The 17,455-nt window shown below is 36.7% G+C and overlaps 3 protein-coding genes across 3 annotated transcripts; all 3 read right to left on the bottom strand.

Moving 5' to 3' along the window:
- Window positions 1–27: 27 nt before the first annotated feature.
- On the bottom strand, window positions 28–6,526 carry LOC111706861 (protein jim lovell-like). The gene is made up of 9 exons (XM_023479794.1): window positions 6,442–6,526; window positions 5,944–6,070; window positions 5,628–5,829; window positions 3,043–3,588; window positions 2,672–2,823; window positions 2,405–2,483; window positions 2,109–2,256; window positions 1,880–2,010; window positions 28–1,078 (listed from the first exon to the last, which is right to left on the bottom strand). Exons 2-9 carry the CDS (start codon window positions 6,030–6,032, stop codon window positions 917–919), a joined length of 1,509 nt encoding a protein of 502 aa, XP_023335562.1. The 5' UTR covers window positions 6,033–6,070; window positions 6,442–6,526; the 3' UTR covers window positions 28–916.
- LOC111706850 (uncharacterized) lies at window positions 6,513–12,128 on the bottom strand. Its single transcript, XM_023479782.1, has 5 exons — window positions 10,960–12,128; window positions 10,236–10,479; window positions 9,693–9,811; window positions 7,650–9,520; window positions 6,513–7,466 (listed from the first exon to the last, which is right to left on the bottom strand). The coding sequence occupies exons 1-5, from the start codon at window positions 11,143–11,145 to the stop codon at window positions 6,587–6,589; spliced, it is 3,300 nt and encodes a 1,099-aa protein (XP_023335550.1). The 5' UTR covers window positions 11,146–12,128; the 3' UTR covers window positions 6,513–6,586.
- A 90-nt stretch (window positions 12,129–12,218) lies between these two features.
- Window positions 12,219–17,296, bottom strand: LOC111706870 (cytochrome b-c1 complex subunit 2, mitochondrial). The gene is made up of 7 exons (XM_023479805.1): window positions 16,891–17,296; window positions 15,466–15,635; window positions 14,927–15,074; window positions 14,154–14,300; window positions 13,466–13,592; window positions 13,081–13,295; window positions 12,219–12,458 (listed from the first exon to the last, which is right to left on the bottom strand). Exons 1-7 carry the CDS (start codon window positions 17,257–17,259, stop codon window positions 12,294–12,296), a joined length of 1,341 nt encoding a protein of 446 aa, XP_023335573.1. The 5' UTR covers window positions 17,260–17,296; the 3' UTR covers window positions 12,219–12,293.
- Between the last annotated feature and the right edge of the window lie 159 nt (window positions 17,297–17,455).

Here is a 17,455-nt window from a genome sequence, read left to right as displayed (position 1 = left end):
CAATCAGTACATTTGGATTGAAATACATTAATTTGCAACTACGTTTATTTCTCAGGAAATAATATCATATACACGTAAGATTTAACTTATCTTTACAATTACAACTTATGTACAAGTGAAGGTCTGTACGTGGTGTACAAGGCAACTGCAATAAGTTTAGTTTTACAGAATTAGATTCTATAAAAATCAGAAGGTTCAATTGAATATTTGTTTGGGTTTAGTCAATCTTAAACAGTGATTCTTATGTACAATGATGTTAAATGTACAATGTACATAGTACATAATTTTTTGTAAACGTGCGCAATGCACATCCGATCTATCTGATAATTAAACTGAGTGTATGAATGTATATCGAAACGTTCTGAAATAATTAATGTACCAATAGACTCAGGTCGGTTTGAACATTAAGTACATCAGCGTACGTAGTGTACTAAACTGGTCGGTTTTAACATTAAGTACATCAGCGTACGTTGTGTACTAAACTCACCAGTACTACTTTACAAAGTTTTTTTTTGTACTTTATCATAAGCAAGGGATCAAATCTTTATCCTGCTGTGCCATAGTTAATTGAAGGGCTATAACATCTGAGAGTTAAACAATTTGATTTTAATATATTGCGAAATTATAATTTACAAAAAAATGATGATTCAAATAAAACACGACTCTTTCCCCAAGATTTTAAAGTAGAACAAATAAATAAATAATTATTACCACTAAATACTTTCAATATTTTTAGTTGCTGATGCATATATACGTAAACTATCCTTGGTTCAGGTAACAGATTAAAGTCAACCGTTTCAATTTGTATCAGTAAAATACGCAAATACTTCAAGGAACCAGGTCGCAATTCTCCCTAAAATGTCGACACTAGCTCTCATATTTGCTCTATTTTTCCTGACGCACTCAGGTCTCGAGTTTAGTTTGAATGATCGGAATGTTGTGCCAGATCCATTATACCCTCAGCACTGCTATCATTGTGCTGGTCGTGCCGAACCATCATCTCATGATCTCCACCATGGGACTGCCCGTGCACAGTTGTTGTTAACATCTGCAGGTCGTCTTTCTTAACTCCGTGCACCTAATACAAAAATATGTTTATTACAAGATCTTCACTAAAATTTTGATTTTGATTTACTATAAATAAAAACCATTATAACGTAAACCAAGAATAGTTAATTCTCGAATTCCTATCGTAAAAAGCTTCAATTCTTGTTTTTGTTTGAAATTATTTCATTTATTGGCTTGAACATTATCAGAAATATTATCAGTTTTAACAGATTACTGATAACAAAATCCATATTGACATTTAATAATTAGAAATAAAGAACGAAGACAAAAAAATCCAGCTGTATGTGGTATGTGGTATGTCAGTGGTATGTCGTATGTCGTATGTCGTATGTCGTATGTCGTATGTCGTATGTCGTATGTTGTATATTGTATATTGTATATTGCATATTGCATATTGCATATTGCATATTGTATATTGCATATTGCATATTGTATATTGTATATTGTATATTACATATATTGTATTGTATATTGTATATTGTATATTGTATATTGTATATTGTATATTGTATATTGTATATTGTATATTGTATATTTTATATTGTATATTGTAATGTATATTGTATATTTATATTGTATATTGTATATTACATAAATTACATATTGTATGTTGTATATTACATATATTGCATATTGTATGTTGTATATTGTTTATTGTATTTTGTATATCTCCACATTGTTGTTTCTTTGATTTTATCCCAGAACCCTATTTAAATTCTCTTTGAAGATTTTCTTTCTCGTAAAAATTCTTTTCCAAACAAATCAATTTTTTATATTTTATCTTTAACTTTTGATTTGTTTATTCTCCTACCCGGTTTAGATGCGAATAGAGCGAGTTTTGACTGGCGTACTGTTTACAGCACTGAGGACAGATAACGACAGTGTTTTGGTTCCGAAAATGAACATCTTTGATGTGTCGTTTCAGGGACATCTCATGAAAATCTAGAATAGAAATATTAGTTCAAAAAATAAATCAAGAGATTATAATTTATTTCTTATGGCAGATTATTTCAAAATCAATCTTAAAACAAAGTAAATACCTTTGTTGCAGTATGGACATTGCTTTCTGGAATTCCGATCCTTTTTCCCTGGAGTCTCAGGGGAGCCTCCCATCCCTCCCATACCACTGTGGTTCCCTACATCCTGCATGGGAGTCAGGTCCTTGGGCTCATGATCTTCCATCCGTCCCTAAATTCAAGGATTTATCAGCCGCAAAGAAATGAAATTTAAATAAGAGTTAAGAAAGAAAGCTAACCAAATTTGAGAAATTGAAAGATACACAAGACTAGCATAAAGTGCGATCATGATTGGTTGATTAAAGATAATGATCAACTACCTGGGATTGGTTGTGATCAATTTGATTTCCTTGATTCCCGACGGATAAGGAAACTACTCTTGTTGTACTGTATCCAGATCTTAAAAATACATAAATCAATTCTAGAACAGAAACAAAAATGTAAATCGAAGAAATCCACTTAACTTAACATATTTTGAATTAAATCCAACAATTAAACCCAAAACTTGGAAAATGAAGGACGAAAAAAAAATGCAATTGAACCAAAAAGATTACGGTGTTAAAAAAAGTGTTGAACTCTGAACTTACCCTGTGACAGATGTAATATTATCCTTCTCTGGTTGTATGGTTACATGAGTGGCCGGAGCAGGAGCAACTGTTCCTTGTTCTCCGGAGGGGTCTGAGGTAAACATAAACTGGGTTGACATACTGTGGGGGAGCGGAGGCAGGGACAGGTCACCCTGAAAACAATTTTTTCTCCATCAACCCATTGAAAAGAACGCAGAAAGATTTGGCCAAAAAAAATTCTATTAAAACAGATTTCTGTTTCCTTGCCATAAAAAAGAAAATTTTCAAATAGATATCAATTCTTGCTCTTTGCATTGAATTATAAGGATAGAATTATCAAGTAATCTCTTGCTTTAGTAATATCATGAAGTTTTATCCTAACTACAGTCTACCTCAGTAGTGATGAACTCCGTAACAGAGACGGAGGCGACACTTGAAGGAACCTCCTCCTGGGAGTGAGAGTTGTTAATCATTAAAGGTTCAGCTTTCACCTCTACTCCAGACCCCATATCCTTGTTGATCAGGGTGTTTCGGAGGATAGAAGGATGTCCTCCGGTCATATTATACTTGCTTTTCTTTGGAGATGAGATGAGCATGTATTGAGGTTCGGCGGATCTAATAGTGCCTCGGGACTGGGTGTTCTTTGGGGCCTGGTGAGCCGGAGGGGCAGAGCTGACAATATTTTGTCGGATGGAGGGTAGGATCTGTCCTGAGAGGGAGGTTTGCTCCAGGAACGGAGATCGAGGGAGTAAGGTTTCGAAGGTTGGGTGAGGGAGAATACTTGTAGGTTTAGATTTATCCTCCTTAAGGGGGATTGTAATTGTATTATGGAAAGGTACGCCCTCAGGGATAAGGGTTCCACGTTCACATAATCCTTTTATCTTCAGTTTATCCGCCACTTTAAGAAACGATTGTAAGGAATCTTGCGTTATGTTTACCTAGAAAATAATTCTGTTTAAAAAGCTGGTATTAATTGAAAAAAAATGCAAAAAAAATGTGATGATACAACATCAATATACGGTCTTGTATTACAGTCCATTGGACGGAAATCAATGATTATCCATGGGAGGGATAAACCAATACACTAACCATGGGACGGATAAACCAATAAACTGACCATAGGACGGATAAAAAATAAACTAACCATGGGACGGATAAATCAATAAACTGACCATAGGACGGATAAACCATTAAACTAACCATGGGACGGATAAACCAATAACCTAATCATGGGACGGATAAACCAATAACCTAAACATTGGACGGATAAAACAATAAACTAAACATGGGACGGATTAACCAATAACCTAATCATGGGATGGATAAACCAATAACCTAATCATGGGATGGATAAACCAATAACCTAAACATGGGACGGATAAACCAATAACCTAAACATGGGACGGATAACCCAATAACCTAAACATGGGACGGATAAACCAATAAACTAACCATGGGACGGATAAACCAATAAACTAAACATGGGACGGATAAACCAATAAACTAACCATAGGACGGATAAACCAATAACCTAAACATGGGACGGATAAACCAATAACCTAACCATGGGACGGATAAACCAATAAACTAACCATGGGATGGATAAACCAATAACCTAATCATGGGACGGATAAACCAATACACTAACCATGGGACGGATAAACCAATAAACTAACCATAGGACGGATAAACCAATAACCTAAACATGGGACGGATAAACCAATAACCTAACCATGAGACGGATAAACCAATAACCTAAACATGGCACGGATAAACCAATAAACTAACCATGGGACGGATAAACCAATAAACTAAAATTGGTTGGATAAACCAATAACCTAAACATGGGACGGATAAACCAATAAACTAAATGGGACGGATAAACCAATAAACTGACCATAGAACGGATAAACCAATAAACTAACCATAGGACGGATAAACCAATAACCTAAACATGGGACGGATCAACCAATAACCTAAACATGAGACGGATAAACCAATAAACTAATCATGGGACAGATAAACCAATAAACTAACCATGGGACGGATGAACCAATAAACTAACCATAGGACGGATAAACCAATAACCTAAACATGGGACGGATAAACCAATAAATTAATCATGGCACGGATAAACCAATAAACTAACCATGGGACGGATAAACCAATAAACTAACCATAGGACGGATAAACCAATAAATTAACCATGGGACGGATAAACCAATAAACTAACCATGGGACGGATAAACCAATAAATTAACCATGGGACGGATAAACCAATAAACTAACCATGGGACGGATAAACCAATAAACTGACCATAGGACGGATACAAAAATAAACTAACCATGGGACGGATAAACCGGTAAACTGACCATAGGACGGATAAACCATTAAACTAACCATGGGACGGATAAACCAATAACCTAATCATGGGACGGATAAACCAATAAATTAACCATAGGACGGATAAACCAATAACCTAAACATAGGACGGATAAACCAATAACCTAAACATGGGACGGATAAACCAATGAACTAATCATGGGACGAATAAAGCAATAAACTAACCATGGGACGGATAAACCAATAAACTAACCATAGGACGGATAAACCAATAAACTAACCATGGGACGGATAAACCAATAAATTAACCATAGGACGGATAAACAAATAAACTAACCATGGACGGATAAACCAATAAACTAAACATGGGACGGATAAACCAATAACCTAATCATGGGACGGATAAACCAATTTAACCATAGGACGGATAAACCATTAATTTTACCATAGGACGGATAAGATAAGGAAGGATCTGAGGAACCAGTGAATTAATCATGGGACGGATAAAGTAATAAAGTAACCATGGGACGGATAAACCATTAAATTAACCATGGGACGGATACACCAATACACTAACCATGGGACGGATAATTGTATAAACTAACTCTAGGACGGATAAACAAAGAAACAAACCTGTCCAAAGTATATAAAGTCCATCAGTGCAGTCATATCACTGAGTCTAACGTCTGATAGGAGAAGGACTGGATGTTGAGCAGGATTAATGGATTTCAGGATATTCTGGAAATAACTAGAGCACGCGCACAATATAATTCTGTGCGCTTTCACCGAGTGCCCCTCACAAGCTAAGGTTACGTCAGCAAAGTGAACATCTTCCCTAAAAGATTAAGTTTACGAGTTCTAAACAAACATTTTGAATAAAAGACGCCATTAAAGACTTAACTAAAAGAAAGCCAGGTTTGTCAGATAATTTATACTGTGAGTCACAAACCTTAGGGTTCTAAAAGTTTCCGCATATTTCTTCTCGTAATCGTTCCAACGGAGACAGAAGTTCTCGTCGTCGGCGGCCGGAGCCCCCATTATATAGTAATTCTCCGCCAGGATGAGACTGGACGAAACTAAATATAAATCTTTCAATTTTATGTAGACATTGAGATGTCTTTTACATTAATAATAATAATAATTTTCAAATTGAATATCTTTCATAAACTTCAATAATTTACCCACAAAGATTAATAGTAAAAATAGTAAGGGAAAAGGTTGAAAAATTAAATACGAACAAAGGGGAATTGTAGAACTTAGTAACGGAGAAGTTCAAATAAAATTTTGGAGTTTTCCTCTCCCCCTCCCTATCAAATTTTATTGAAGAGGGAAAAGTTAAAGATAAATTTAAAAATTGAAATTGAATCAGTAACGGAGAAAGATTACAAACATTAAAGAAAAGACTATAATAAGATTAAATATGTATAAAATGCTATGAAATGCTAACCTGGTCTTGTGTTTATATTCTTTTAATCTCGCATGATATTGAAAACAATATAAACTCCGTATCTCTACATGTTTCTGAAAGTATCAACAAGTATTAAGAATAAGAAAACTAACTGGTATAAACAATCCACATAAATCAAACGCTTCTACCACGCTTCAAATTTCCTCTTGGGAGGTGGTTCAACACCATTCATTGGGTAATCTAATAGTGGTTTAGCTAATCCATACAATCCTTCTCCACGTCCTGACAATAATCCTCGACTTAATCCACCCTCAGGATAGAACTCACTCATTTCTCCTCGGCCCCGACCTCGCGGGGGTCCATTAGAACCTGGTTTCCGGGGAGGTCCAATAGGACCAGGACCTTGACGGTACATCATGATAGCGTTGGTTAATGTTTTAGAAAGGAAAAGTGCGAGTTGGGCGTCTGAGTCGTCTAGGATTAAATTTTGAACATCAGGATCCTCAGCAGACTGTAAACTCATAGTTCTCTGTGTCAAGCTCATTGCCTTGTTGAGGACAGAGGTTTGAAAACCTTGAAGTTGCGGATTAAACGGTAGGTGACGCGGAGTGGCGGGATTATTGAACGGGGATGTATCCTTCCCCGAACCGCCAGGATAAGCTTGGGAGAAAACATCTTCTCCGTTCTCATTCTTAGGAAGAAGTTGTCCTTTTACTAACTGTTCAATCAGTGTAACATCCATGTTCCGCTTTTTTAACCATTGAAGAAGATTACTATTGGAGGAAATTTCGTTTATTTTGTCTGGTTTCGGTCGACCCCCGCCGACATAAACTATAGTTGCGATAAATTTAGGAATGTTCGTTGTACCGAGTCGGGTCTGCCACTTCTTCTTTTCTTTCCCAATAAGATCTGTAACCTCGACAAAATACTTGTCGTTCTCACTCATCACGTAGCTCAGGTCTCCCTTATCTATCAATACGTTCCAGAGATAGAAGGAGTCTCGTTCAAACAGAACCTCCGGAGCTTTCCGTCCGTCCTTAGAGTTAGCGGGGTTCTGACACAGTCTGAAAATAATCCGATTAAAAACAATATTTTTTAATATTTCAAATTTTCATGAATAATGTAAGCGCTTTAAATTTAAGTTGAGAATGAGAAAGTGCTAAGTAAGGAGGAAAACCGGAACAATTTTATGTTTTGGAACAACAACATTTAGAAGGATTCTTTAAAATAATAATAAAGATAACAACCTTAGGATGCCCGCATCAGCTCCTCCACCTGAACCCATATGCCCGGGCAATAAACTCGCAAGCCGGGCCTGGTGGCATTCACCGGGTAGAGGGAAGAATGGTTTAGGATTGATCTCTCCTCTGACCACCTTATGGAACTCTTCAACGGTTAGATTGTGATCTTTTAACCACTTGACGAAGTACAGATTCCCGGCCATAGCCACGGACTCCTTGTTCTTCTCGTGGGGATGAGGACCGATCCAGGCCGATGTAACCTTGAATGGAACTGCCTTGTTGTTTGTTCCGTCCTGAACCTCAATCCGGAGTCGGTCATTCTCTGTTATCAGATACATTAGGTCAGCCTTGGAGCAGTTGAACCCCCAGCAGTATAATGAATTACGGTTAAAAAATGCCTTTTCTTGAGCAAAGGGACCATTATCTATCCTCAGTATCCCGTGTTCAGTTCCACTCACAACTCCGGGTTCAGGTTTCTTCAACTCCACCACTCTCCCCTCCGTTATACTGGGCGGGAGAGAGACTGGTTTGGATTCAGGAACCGGAGACAGTTTTCCAGCTTTAGGAGGGAGCTGCCCCTTTATTAATTGCTTGAAAGATTCCTCCGTTAAGCCACGTTTGAGAATAAATGGTGAAATAACTCCTCCAACATAGTACGGGAAATCTTCAAGGTTTACATCCATTTTTGGCGCAGGACCGACCCATGTTAGGGAGGCAACGAACTTCACTTCAGCTCCAAACTTTGTAATTGGTGCAGGAAGTTCTGTAATATCAACCTGTATCTTATCCCCTACCTTGAGCACGTAGGCAAGATCTGCCCTTCTCATGGTAGCTCCGAACACATAGGTTCCCTCCCTGGAGAAGTGGACCCGTTCTCCGATTCTATTAGGACCACCAATAATCTGTGCAACACCCTCCGTATATCCTAATCCTTTCTGTTCATAGAAAACAAGAACCTTAGCTCGATACGATTCTGTTTTCTTCGCGAGTTCCTCGTTGATTTCCGTCCTGTCAGGAGTACTTCCCGTCCATGATAGCACAGCGAGCCAGTTGTAAGTGCTCTTCGACTGCTCCGGGTTTGCTAGAACCATGTCGAATAGGATTGTATCATCCAGGGAAATGATGTCCGCTAGACTATCCTTGAACTTAAGTTTACTTCCGTTCACATAAAGCCGGTTTCTACTGATTAAAACTTTTTGACCTCGTAAACTTGGATCCTCCGTCTTGATCACTGCGTAGATAACATTGCTTTCGATTTCAACAACTCTCCCTACCACGTCGTGATGGGTGGCTTCGGTCGGTAGAGGAATAGGACATTTAGCTTTCCCATCCTCATCTGCAGGGGTCAAGGAGCCAAGATTTCTCCGACCTTTCCAAACTTGAGTTGCTTCGTAGTCGATTGAGTAGTTTTCTATCTTATATGGCGGATTTGCATGCTTGGCGTAACAAAACAAAGTTTCTCCGGGTTGAAGGATTTTTAGTAAATCCTCCTGAGTAGTATATTGGAGACCATCTATTGATAATTGTTCAATATGAAAAATCACATTTATATTCCTCAGTGTGAGAATTCCCTGGTTCTTGTTTAGAATCTTTTCTACCCTGGTCGTCATGTACTCGCAACCCTGGATCAGATCAAGGAAAACTTCACGCTCTGACTTTTGCTTCTTCTCTGAATCCTCCATAATCATTGCCTCTGATGGTTTATCTCCGACCCAGACTAGTTTTGCTCTCCAGTTTGGGTTGAACTTCACCTCCTCCTGCATCCCCTGCTCGTTCTCTTTATCCTCGATCTTGGCGGAGAACTCCTTTAGTCCTGGAGTATAAACCGCGGTGAAATGAACTTCAACCTGATAATCCTGACTCCACTTCTTGTAATCCTGCAGGTAAACATTCTCAAATCTAAACTATCTTTTTTTCTTTTTAAATCTTTTTTTACTTTGATTAGATGTGAAGTTTTGTCAAAAAAAAAGAAAAAAAACTTTTTTAACCTTTTTAAAAATTGAAAGTGACATATTTTCTGTCATAAAACTTAAAATGAGAATGTGTTTCCTTTGGTTCGATCCTCTTCCCCTCCCAGAAGAAGTATCTGGGATGCCTAAACATTGCCAGGTCCTTCTCTCCCTCTGGATTCTTAAATGCAATCAAGGTTGGACTCGTACCACCACGAGCTGAAAATAAAATATTTGGTTCGATTTAGAATTTACAAAATGACATAGCTTGTTGTATCTTGATGTATTAATCAGTTTTTTAACATTATAGTTTTTTGTGTCTTTTTAAAGCTCCATGAAAATCTAAGGAGTTTAAATATTTTAAAATGGATTGCTCAAAGGTTTCACTATCTATAATGTGGACTCTAGTAGAATGCATTTTGGGTTCGTTAAACAATAATTTTTTCGGGACACAGATCATTTTTAATCTAAATACATAATACATTGATAAATATCAACACTTGTCGAAACATTGCTTTTAATGTCTAAATGGCGTAAACACTTTTAAATGTGTAAGATACGCAATAATTGTGGTTTCTATTTTAAACGTTATATTATTGTGACTACGCAAATAATGCGTCTAATGTTTATTTATAATATTCACCTGTCCCGGTTGCCATCTGATTAAATATAATTTTCCCCGGAACATTGTCAATGATAATCTCTTGCTCTTTAGTTTCTGTCTGAATTCGTCCTGACTCAGTTGGTTTCTCTCCTTTCCAGACCTGGTTTGCAACCCAACCCGGAGAAATGGTTACATCCGTCCCAGAACGGTCCGGGATGGAATAGGCTCGAACCTCGGTAGATATTCGAATAACAGCGCTGATTTTATCTCCGACAACAATATACTGAAATAATGATATGAAAAGATCAATAATTTTACTTTTTGATTTAGTTTTAAGAGTGTCTGTAAATTTTCAACCAGTTACATTTTGACAGGAGAGCGTAATTAAAAAAATCAAATGAAATACTTAAAAAGAAATTAACCCGTTCCATATCAGACACTTGATGGTTTAATTCAATTCAGCTTAATGAGAAGTATTGTATATTCAGATAATTATGACCAAGGCTTTATTAAAATCGATTTTTCTTTTAGGTCTAATACAAACAAATTTTTCAAACAATTTAAAATTTTTCGGTCTATATCAGGTTTTAACAATAATATCAGTTTCAATATATTTGTATTTCTATAGTCTTTTAATGCACAACTATAAATGCGTACAATTTGATTCAACTTGCTGGAGGTGTCATGTTAAGCTGAAAATCCTTTCTTGAGCCCCCCCCCCCCCCTCCTACCCCTTTATCATGTTCACTCTTATAACCTTTACCTTGTTAAGCTGTTCAACATTTTTTATCTTACTAGCCGGGATCTTCTGACCGTCGACAAGAATCTTATTTGGTCGGAACATACATATCTGCTCCGTACCGTCCTTGACGAAGCTGAAGAATCCTAAACCTCTGTTAAAGTTTACGATCTTCCCCGACACCTCATCCAAGTTCTCGTCGAGTTCCATCCTACTCCAATACCCAGAACTACACTGCCATTTTGATATTGTTTTTCTAAAATTGAACAGCCATGATTTTTATAAGTTAAATTCACAAAACTTAATATTTGTCATAATAGGAATTTCGAAGACCAACAAAGGAATAAAGTGAGTCTATGCCATTTTCTAATCCTTATATCTTTATTACAGCCCAATGTCGGAGACTTTAAATAATTCACACTGACTTCTGATAGATCAAATAATCTAAGTTTGAAATATCAAAGGATTACATTATCAGGTTTAAAAGATATAGGGATTAGAAATTTGAGTTAATGGCAAAAACTAAAATCCTTCTAAGGATTCCAATTTTACAAAAGAGATTAAACATATATTGCAGGATATCCTAGGGTTCAAATAGGACGAGAAAGTTTGAGTCTATCCTAAAGAACGATTTTTGGACATAATTATCATTTATTTTTTATAACTTTATGCACAAAATTGACAGGAGGAAACCCGAGGGGAGGTCCAAAACTCAATCTCAAGGAAATTACCAAAGTTTGCCCAAAATTATTAATAATCGATTTAAGGGATGTAAAATCGATTCGTTACTATTCCTTGCTATGGACCACTTGCAGGATTAGCAATATCAGCATAATTAAATATTGTTTTTTGATAAGTTTATGAATTATGGCAACCCACTTCTTTGCTTCAATAATTTAATTATGTTTCCAGTGAGCGTAGTTCTCAAAGATAATACATAACGTATACGTATACACACTGACGCAATTTCTTCCCTCCATAGATTTTGCAAATAAAAATATAAACAAGACCAATGTGCTAGCGGAAAGAGGGACAGCTAGGTTGCTGCGTCATACAGCTGCGCAGACGCAAGCCTGCCGGATAAAGAATATGGGCCCCGAAACAAATTAAATTCAGATGTATCCAATGTTTCAGCTTAAAATTAAAAACGTTGAAAACCAAAAAGTTTTCTACAAGATTTTTTCTAAATTTATACTATTCAGTATTAAAACAAGTTCGACATACTTTAAATCTTATCATACATGTTTAACTACGTGACATGCCCCTATGAATAAATACTAATATCGTTTCAAAGTCTAGATTTTATTTATAAATTATTATTTCGTTGAAGTTCACTGCTATTATATATATTAACATATCTAGAGGGAGTCTACATAAGGAGTGGTTGAGAGGTTTCCAACAGCTCCCATAGAAAGCTTAGATCCAGCCAGACGCTTCGCTGCGGCTTGAACATCAGCAACACTGACTCCACTGACGAGCTCGGGAACCTTGTTAGCCTGGATTACATCTCCAGCAAGAAGAACCTTAAACATGATAAAATTTAGCAATCTATTTTAACAGTATTTTAAAAGTTTTAACCATGGATTAATTAAAATAACAGATAGGACACTAGATGTCGCCTTTTCTAGATTTGGATATGAAACTCGTTCACAATAACCCTGAGGCAGAAGCCCAGAGGATTTTAGCGCAGTCGGCGTAGATCAGGCTCTCTCTGTCTTGTAATTCTACGCCGACTGCGCGAAACTCCTTAGGACACTAATAAGGAAGGAGGAAAAAGTGAAATACGTCGCAATTTAAAATCACAGAATGGAGGCATATGCCATAATTTTGTTCTGATTATAAATAATTTACCGTATTAATTAGCATTTAAACGATTGTTTCATGTAAATCAGACTTTTTTCTCACTAATCTGTGAAAATTTTAACTAGGTCAGACATATTTGTTCTTTCACAACTGTGTGCGCTCTCCCAACCCGTATCCAGGGGAATTGGATAGTACGCAGAAAAATGCAAAAAGGATCTTAATAGTTACGTAAATAATGAGGAAAACTTGAATAATAATTCCCTTAGAAATAAAAAAGTTATAAACATCCTATAAAAGTAAAAACGTTTTTCATGGGGAATGCAATAAAAATTTTCAACATACCTGAGTTCCAATATCCTCGATGAGGCTAGCGGCATTATCCTGAACTGAGAGTACGTCAGCGATCAGGTTCTTCTTGGCGGCGGCAACCTCGGCTTCGGTAACAGATGCACTTCTTAATGCAGCTGCAACAGCAGATACAACCTTACCAGCTGCTCCACCCTCGGCAACAATCAGAGCTCCAAGAAGACCGGAGTCACTGTACATTGGTCCGATAGCTGCAAATAAAAAAGGCGTATTTTCATAAATTCAATAAATGACATAGTTTAATGTGCTGAAACGCGCGAAATTTAGCAACCAAGAAAACATTGTGTGGAATTAAAAAATAAAGAGAGACAGAAAATTGTATTATTTGTGGCGACATTCTGAAAACTAATGAAATAATCACCTCCGACGGAGTGGTTTGAGGCGGAGGCAGCAGCTGCAGCTTTTGCTAGTTTCCCCTGTCCGTTTCCTCTCTTGATCTGAGCTCCCATACCTAGAATCCTCTGCAGAAGCATACAGGCCAGGGCCTCCTAGATCAAAACATATAAATGTAAAAATTACAAAACTAAAGAGCGGAAACCCCCAATCTTTTTAAAAACCTTTTGTAGCCCCTATAAACCCAAACTGGTAGACTTTGTAGGTGCATGACAAGCCCGATTCACAACAGTACCCTTCAGTCTTAAACTGAACATCAAGCTGAAAGATTGATTCTAAAATGTTTTCCATTGTTCATGTTGTTCCTAAAAAGACTTACATTTGAAAATTATCAATTTTCAAAGATAAAAACATTGATATCTCATTCATTGATCATAAAAGGCAATTTAGGGGTACTGTTGGGAATCGGACATTCAACTCCAAATGAGTGGTTACATGAAATTACGTCTGCAGTTCATTTAACAAATTTTGATATAAATTGCCTGTCTAAAGTTTAAATACACTCCAAAACGATTCTACTTCGAGGCTAATTTATCAGCAATGTCGGGGTTAAATCGGGCGTTTACATTATAACATATTTTACTCATAACATTAGAACCAGTATTTACACATAGTTGTTTTATTTTATGTTGTCAACATCTTGTTGATGAGTTCACCTTGACGCTGGTTGCTCCTGGAACAGATGCAGCTAGAGCAACGTATGCGAGGCTGCCTCCAGTCTCCCTCCTCTCCTCTCCAGCATTGAACTTAGAGGCTAGGCTGCTGGGTCCAGCACCCTCCTCCAGGTTCAACAGCTCGGCGTACTAGGAAAAAAATTCGTCAAAATAACATTTCCATATTTCTCAAATTAAGAAAGGATTTCCGAATTTGTCCTCCCTTTCATAATTGGCATTTCAATTCTCAACTACCCATTTGTGTACTATATAAGTTCTATGTAAGTACAGTCATAAACAGAAAACTCCGAAATAGGAAGACGACTTTATAGCAATACGTAAGTGTATTTGATGTTGTTATAAAGCCAACAGTTTTATTAGACACTAATTAAATAAAAAATGAAGTGAAATGGGTCTATTTACACTTCACAATTTCTGTTTCCCGTGCTCATTGGACTATCTAAAGTCATAATTTGAGCTTCAAAGTCGTCTTCCTATTCCAGAGTTTCCTGGTTACCACTGACCTTAATTTTTTTATTTATCTTTGAATAACATAAACCTGGACAGCACCGGGTGCTCCAGCTAGTACTTAATATTTATATATATCAGTCATGTTTAAACAAGATGGAAGATTTAACAAAAGCATTTAATAAAAAAAACCAGAAAAACAAATAACATAAATTAAGACCGAAGGCGAAGGAACGAAAATGCTCGATAGATTTTTTCGGAAAATATACTCCCCTGCTTTGAAAAGAATACAAAGCTCTATTTATTACCTTAGTAAGAGCAGCATGAGAAACTCCTACTCCGACCACTGCAGTTCTACCGGTGGTGTAATGTTTAGCAACGAACTGCTGTAGCTGGGCAGGTGTGTGGGATCCAACCTTGTGACCAGCACAGAACAAGGAGTTACCCAGTCCAGTCCTGTATAATTTACAATATCAATCGATACTCCGAAACTATATCAAAAGCGAGTCTTAAAATAACTAAGAGCGCATATGCTCTGAAGGTCTTGGAATTCATTTGACATAAAACAATTTCAAAGGTTATTCGTAGATTTCAAAAGTAGTTGAGAATGAAAATGTCCAGTGTGCTGTACTTTTCCGAAAAATAAAATTTTCCAATTTGAACAAATTCTCTTAGAATTCAGTATGCAATACGCATTCCTTTGCACAACATCAAAATAAACTAAAATCACAAAACGCAATTATAGGTAAAATAGCCTACACTAGTAACATAACATACAATAAATAAAAAAAATCCCTCCTCTTCATTATCTTTAATTTGAAAGTTGTGATATTGAAAAAGTTCCAACCTGAAGGATGCAAGGTGTAGGAGTTCAAGAGCCTGAGCGCTGGGAGAAACCTGAGCAAGCTCAAGCTTCAACCTAGGGAGGTTGTCCCCCAGCTCCCAGGGTTTAAAGGCCTGGTTGCTCACTATGTCAGTCAGGTAGTCCACCGCCATGTCAGTGTTGTTTCTCGTAGTCTACAAAAATAAAATCATCAGTAATTATCAAAATTAAAACATAACTTAAGTAAATTACAAATTATTAGAGCGCAATATAAAAAATGGCATCTCTCCAACTGTTCACCTCAGCTTTGACAGTAGACTATGTCTAGACCTAGCATGTAGATTTTTAGAAATCCCTGTCGAGCACTTTTGAGAAAATTCCATTTAAACTTTGTTGTGTAGTTTACTCTGAAAACAGGCGTTAAACTCAAGTTTTCGTGAGATTATAAGGAAACCCGAAACTTAAATATTAAATATTATCATAGTATGATCAATTTATCACTGTAGAATTAGCAAATAAAAAGAAATTAAACATATAAACAATGATTAATTGGGTTTAAACCTCAAATGATAAAAAATGCATGTATAAATCTAGTTTTCTCCACTACTAGTCCATAGAGGCTGAAATGTAGTATAAGGTTCAGACACTTTTTATGAAATACCTTAAATACACTGAAATGTTTTATTAATGGTTTAAATGTTTTAGAACTCATTAACCAGGTGAAACCTTATTGAAGTTTTTCTTAAAGATACAATGTTACTCTCAGAGCCCTTAATAGTTTAATGGTCAATAAATAGAAGAAAAGATAAAAATCTACATTTTTATAATTGAAATATCTTGAGAATAGGTCATGGGCGTTCGAATTACTCTGGTGGACATCCAGAGTAGGGAACTTTAGAATAGGATACCTTTAATTTCGTCTGCTTAATCCGAATATCCAATGTGGACACTTAATTTCTTGCTTAAACCACTCATTGATGGATTTAGAATAGAAAAATCAAAAACAGGTTTAACAAAATTAAGAGAGTTCCTCCCGTTTCTAATTATGAATCTTAAATGGCGCGCAAATTTCAAATTTTCCGGCATCTGATACGCAACTCTGATTGGTTGAATTTTATACACTTTCCAGGATACAAGTAGAAGATTAGTTTAGTCTCGAGATTAAGAAAAATAGAGGATCGAGCATTGATCTCGATAACTTCCATTCTAAAGATCCCATCTCTGAAAGCTAAAAACAATGTATACGGCTAACTCGACACTGCAAGAAATTGAGATGACTTATAAACAGTTAACACATACATTATTGTAAAACTTTGTTTAGATTAGATTTACATTAGATTCTTATCTGAAACTTGGTAATTAGGACGGAGATAAAACTAGTCAACCATTGTATTGTTGAGAATAAAGGTAGACAGGAAATATCAAAGATAGTTCAAATGAACATACTACCTGAACCGAATACAGGGTGTGTTCCCTACCCTGAGTACAAACTAGACCAGCTCCAGCCTGCTGCAGGTTCCTAGTAATACCGAAGGCGGTGTTATTCTTGGTTGCTAGTCCTGAGGAGACCCGGAGCATGTGACTGATACCGGAGTTCTCGTAACTCTCATTCCTGGAACCAGCTTTAACAACAACTCCCAGAGAGGTGACGGGGCCGTGGTTCTCGATGGAGGCGACGATAACTCCGTTCTTCAGGGTAGAAACCTTCAGAGCTTCAGGTTTTGGAACGACATGCTCAGTTTTAGCGACGGCCTGAGCGGCGTACTGCCTCTTAGCGGTGGTTTGAACTACGGGAGACTTGACAAAACGTGAAGCCATTTTGCCGGTTCTGAAAAAGATAAAGATAAACTCAGCTAGGCCCAAAAATGTCCTAACCTAACCTTAACATGAGTACATACTAATTTTGTTATAAATTGTTGAAATTGAAACTATGCCCTGGCCGCAGCGCTCGGCCCAGAAATTGTCCTAACCTAACCCTGAAATAATGCAAAATTACTATATTTTTGTTGAAAAT

The sequence above is a fragment of the Eurytemora carolleeae genome, unplaced genomic scaffold, assembly GCF_000591075.1.
Source record: "Eurytemora carolleeae unplaced genomic scaffold, Eaff_2.0 scaffold52, whole genome shotgun sequence".
Taxonomy (NCBI): domain Eukaryota; kingdom Metazoa; phylum Arthropoda; class Copepoda; order Calanoida; family Temoridae; genus Eurytemora; species Eurytemora carolleeae.
This window is presented reverse-complemented; position numbering and strand designations above follow the sequence as displayed.